Consider the following 5,814-nt stretch of genomic DNA (forward strand, 5'->3'; position numbering starts at 1 on the left):
ACTCTTACCTCAACGCTTAAATTTATAAACTCCAAGTGAATCACAATCATCACTATTTATTCCAATCAAAGTACGCCCCTTGTACCATTACTATATATGTTTCTTTATATTGACCGCAATAAGGATCCAATATCGTCCAATTTCTTCTTATTGACAATTATAGGCTCAAGTTATAGCTCGACTGAATGAATAAGTCATTATAGACCTATTAGTCCAGCTCCAATTTCCTCCATCTTAAATTGGAGGGATTTGTTATTACATTAACCTTTCATTAAGAGCATTTGCTTAAAATCTTTCCAACAATAGCTCATGTCTCGGGTGGCATCTCAAACCCAAACAACGACACCACTTATGACCTTTACGTAATGTTAGCAAGAAGGTAAGTTACTAGGAATAGGAGTTCAAATAGCCTCCTATCTATGACTTGTGATGTAGTCACAAACCATAAACAAGACTCTACATTAACTCCGACAACTCCGCTAACTGACACAAGAATCCCTAAGACTCGACTAAACCTAAAACTCTGATACCAACTTTGTCACAGCCCAAATACTGGGCCATGACCGGTGCATGGACCCAATGGGCATAGCCCACTAAGCCCAAGCAAGCCTTTTTATGCAAACCTAATCATCATTCCCAACCATCATTTTTAAAATCACATATTGAAATTCTGAACTAAAAATATTTCAGTAATATTCTATAGTGACCCAAAACTCACAATTTTATTATGTCCAAATAATGTCACCCGTTTGCTCAGTCATAGTGGCATCAGTAATCAAATATACATAATTGACTTATAATATGGATCCTAGTAGATTACATTACATATACGCGTTCACAGGTAACAGACCCTTGACCGTTAGCGAAGTAACCATGGGTGAAGGTACAGCTATTGAGATGCCATAGTACCTACCAAGAAGGCGAGCATATGTGGACAACTCAATCTAGGTCCCAACTGCCTTTAAATCTGAAAACATGAAGTTAAAAAACGTGAGTATAAAACTCAGTAAGTGAACATAAGAAGGGAACAACCAATCGATAGAAGGAATTTGAAAATTATTATGCACTTGTTTAAAAAACAATGCAATTGATTTAATTTCTTACTAAAAACCCCTCATTTCAAACTTTGATCAACAACCTCATAGTGTTGCAAAAACCCATGATCAATCCATGAAGTTAAATGGGTGAAAAATAGGTCAAAATTAAGCAAGGTAGCAAGCATGGCAGCAAGTTTCTCGCTGCAGCGAGAAACAGTGTTAGTTTGCATATGTTTTAGTTTTTCTATCATATCTTCCACTACAATCCAATTGACTTGATTACTGTACCATTAGAAAGATAAGAGGTAGGGATATAACTTTGATGCTTGCCACTTTTCCTAGTTTGGACGGGAAGATGGTCAAAATCTTTGTCGAAGTGAAATTACTGCACCAAAACCTGAACGTTTCTTGCTATAGCGAGATTTATTCTCGTTGCAGCGAGAACCAGGCTAGTGTGATCGCCAAAACCCAACAGTTTCTCGTTGCACTGAAAATGAATCTCGTTGTAGCGAGAAACAGAGCATTTTAATTGAAATGGGTCTTGTTACATCAAAAGTCATTTTCTTGTTGAAATGAAAAGCAATTTGAGAGCAATTAACAATGCCGACTTGCAACACAATCACAAATATTTTCATAACTTTCTATAACACACACATATATATACATATGCATTCATCATCACGTGTGCACTCCCTACTCACACATTTCAACATCATCATGTGTGCACTCCCTACTCGCACACTCTAACATCATCATGTGTGCACTCACTCCCTACTTGCACACTCTAACATCATCATGTCTGCACTCCCTACTCGCACGCTTCAACATCCTCACACAACATTTTTCATCAATGCAAAATGTATATTGATATACATACATACCAACATAATATAGGAGCACATGGATTCATCCTTTTACACATTTCACATTTTCACAACATCAAAGCATTTTATCAAGGGCTTGTTCCTTGGCACACATTTTTAAACAAAGGTTGGATAAAATCATTCAAATGTTTCATCCAAATACATTTATATCTCCCAAAGTAAATTTTGAAATGCAAGTTCACTCACTGGTCTTGTTGATTCATTTGCTTGACTCTAACCTCAACTAATAGTCCAAATGGACATGTGAGGCCTTGTTGGAACCTATACACACACAACATCACAACCAACCCAAATTGGCATTAATATAATCCAAAAGCTCTTTCCTAATCAAGTTCCACTAGTTATTCCTAACTAGCTTCCAATTGCCATTAAATGGCTAGTTATTCACACTACTCTAGTCACCCTAAGAGTGAATAAACAACCTCAATGATAAAACACTCACAAACCCCATTGTTAGCCATTATCAACAACTAAAGAAATTTAACCCTAACTTATACTCACCTTTGATGGTCTTTGTAGTTGAATTCTCTTTCAAAATTCTTCAAGCTAACAAGGGATATCACTCTCTCTCTCTACACGTCCAGCTAGTGAGAAGAATATGGAAGTAAGACTTTTTTAGGGTTTTAAGGTGAAAGAGTGAAAGAGCACAAAAGGTTATATGAAAAACTGCTCAAAAGCATGAAATTGAAGCTAGAAAGAGAAAGTTATGGAAGCTTTAAGGGAGGCTCCCATGGAGATGAAGAAATGTGAGAGTGGAAAGGAAAAAGAAATGGCTGGAAGCTGTTGGAAATTGCTGGCGCTTTAGATATTTATATCTAAAGTTTATCCATTTCTCACTTCAATTACCAAAATGCCCCTAACATGGTGACTTTGTCTTACTCTCATCCTTTGTGCAACCTTTTACTTTTTTGACACTAGGGCAAGGTCCATAATAGTCTAGAAATACTCAGGTTCACGAAAACATAAAAATTTAAACCCAAGATGCAAAATGACCATTTTTCCCCTACCATGAAAATTATCATTATTTTTGTCTTCATTTATTTACCATCATAAACATCATTTTTTCATTCCTTAGGGCTATTTAGACCTTAATAGCATAAAAAAATCCCCTCGTTGGAGCTTACCAAGAGAAATTATGAAATTACCCCTTATCAGCATTATCGTGTCTACTTCTAGTTATGTGTCTATGGAGATCGAGATTTTACAGGTTCACTTCTGAATTACCCTTTTTAACTTGGTAATTAACCTTAATTTGCATTCGTAAACTTTATTAGCCACCGTATCAAAATACGGGGTACTACACACTAAGTAGCATGGACAACCAAATCGAAGCGTATCTTAACACAAAAGTGGTTAGATACATAGTAGCCATTGACCATACTACAAAACCAAATTAAAGGGATAAGACCATGTCAGGTACCAAATCAAAGCTAAGCATTGAGCACAATGGTCAGTGTCTACTATCACTAGCTACAGGGCCATAACTCAAATAGGTTCCATTAACACATTTTATGTTATGTTTCCAAATATCCAAATATTCGTTTACAAATGAATAGATAAATTCACTTACCACCCATAAACAAAAGGTTCAAATACAATAAATGCAAGTGTACAAAGTTCATTTCTGAGCAAAGTATATTCTTAATCATCAACCAGCCACAGACAAACATAGATTTTCTTCGAGTTATCAAATGCTTGAAGCACTTGTTCCCCATGCTCAAAACTAAATATATAATAGCATATTTACATATTATATCTAGATTTCTTAAAACAAGCTTGAAACCATTATTCACATGACTAGGTTTGTTAAAATATGTTTTAATGTGAGGTTGTAGAATAGACATGCTTAATTATATTAAAATAATTAAAAACACTGCATCTACCCACCTCTTAAAGTGTGCCTTTCCCTTTTGTCACCTTTCATCAAAAACTTAGCTTCTTCCACAAACTCAAATTACTCCAATAACATCAAGAAATAAGGTTTAGTCATCAACATTCTCAAAAACCCATAAAAGTTTTGTGGCACAAAAATTACCCATTTCTAACAATTATACCTAATAATTTCAATCAATTTTTCATCCAAACCTCATACTTAATAAATAAGCAACTTATTTTTCTTATTTTTTCCTCCCTAGTCAGCTTCTAGAGGAGAGATCTAGCCAAATCTTGAAAACCTATAAAAATTTCTAGCTTTTAGAGAAAGAAAAAAAAGTCATCAAAATTATGTTTATGAAAGTAAAAATCCTTAGCTTTAGCACTTAGAATCCAAGATTTGTTGATGGAGTTTGAAGGTTTGAAAGGTATTAAATTTGAGAGAAAATGAGTTGGAGAACAATGGAATAGGAGAAAAATGAAGAAAGTTTTGGTTTTATGGCTTTTAAGCCTGTTTTAGGCTGATTGGACAACTTAGGATCAACTATGAAAAGTCTATAGTCAATCTTGGACTGGTAGGTTTGGTGTTTTACCCATTTCTCCTTCACAAGATCGACTATAGAGGGTTCATAGTCTATCATAAACCAAAATGTCCACTTTTTACTCGATTTTCCTTTATAGGATTGACTATAGAGGGTTTGTAGTCGATCTTGGACAAAAATGGTTGCATTTCCTCCATTTTGCCTCCTTAGTATCAACTATAAAGGGTCCGTAGTCGATCTTGAACTAGAATGGTTGCATTTCCTCCATTTTTCTCCCTAAGATCAACTACAAAGGGCCTATAGTCAATCTTGGGCCAGAACAGTTGACTACCCCTACTTTTTACTTCACAACATCAACCCTCTATGCACTATGATCGACTTTTAACATCCAGATTTGTGAAAATGGTTCCTTTTAATGCCTAATCTCATTCTAAATCTCTCCCACATCCTTTATGACTTTTAATTATGAATTTTCAAGGATCAAATTGATGATTTTATCCAAGTAAGAAAAATTATGAGTTTTGTATTCTTCCTTTTTTTAGAAAAATTCATCCTTGAATTTAAATTAGGAATTATTTACTTTAGTTTCAAAATAGGTGGGGGAACTTTGCGTACATCTCATCCTTAGCTTCCTAGTCACCTTCTTCTCAAAGTGGTTGCACTAAACGACTTTCACCGAAGCTACATCCTTAGTGCACAATCATTTTACTAGTTTATCCAAAATCTCCACTAGCACCTTCTCATATGACAAGCCATCACCCAAGTGAATTTCCTCATAGCAAATCACATGAGATGGATCAGGGTTGTACTTGCAAAGCACAAACACATGAAACACCAAATGAATACTGGAAAGATCTTGAGGTAGCACTAATCTATAAGCTGCTACAGTAATTTTCTCTAAGAGTTCGAAGGGTTTAATATATCTCAAGCTCAACTTGCCTATTTTATTGAACCTTAGGATTCCTTTAGTTGGTGAAACCTTCAAGAATACATGGTCACCCACCTCAAGCTTTAAGTCTCGACCCTTATGGTCTATATATGATTTTTGTCGACTTTGAGCTACCAACAACCTACCTTGAATCAATCGAATCTTGATGATGGCCTCTTGAACCATCTTCAGTCCAAGTAGCTTCCTTTCACTAGCCTTAAACCAAGTGATAGGTGATCTACACTTATGTTCGTATAATGCCTCATAAGGTGCCATCTTAATGCTAGCCTAATAAATGTTGTTTTAGGCGAACTCTATCAAAGGCAAGTGCCGATCCCAAATGACTCTAAAATCAACAACACAAACTCGTAACATATCCTTTAGGGTTTGTATGGTCCTCTTAGACTATCCATCGATTTGAGGATGGACGGCAATGCTAAAATTTAGCTTGGTTCCCATAACTTCTTGGAATTTACCCCAAAATCATCTAGTAAACAAGGTACCTCTATCTAAAACAATGGTAATTGGAACCCCGTGTAATTGCACCATCT

The 5,814-nt window shown here is 35.6% G+C and overlaps 1 protein-coding gene across 1 annotated transcript; it reads right to left on the minus strand.

The window, feature by feature from the left end:
• LOC108662811 lies at positions 5,036 to 5,539 on the minus strand. Its single transcript, XM_018124400.1, has one exon. It carries the CDS (start codon positions 5,537 to 5,539, stop codon positions 5,036 to 5,038), a length of 504 nt encoding a protein of 167 aa, XP_017979889.1.

This window comes from Theobroma cacao, chromosome 7 (genome assembly GCF_000208745.1).
Source record: "Theobroma cacao cultivar B97-61/B2 chromosome 7, Criollo_cocoa_genome_V2, whole genome shotgun sequence".
Lineage (NCBI taxonomy): Eukaryota > Viridiplantae > Streptophyta > Magnoliopsida > Malvales > Malvaceae > Theobroma > Theobroma cacao.

Bases quoted from the DNA above. Each gene is read 5' to 3' on its own strand.
- LOC108662811 (XM_018124400.1), bottom strand. From the start codon at position 5,539: ATGGCACCTTATGAGGCATTATACGAACATAAGTGTAGATCACCTATC.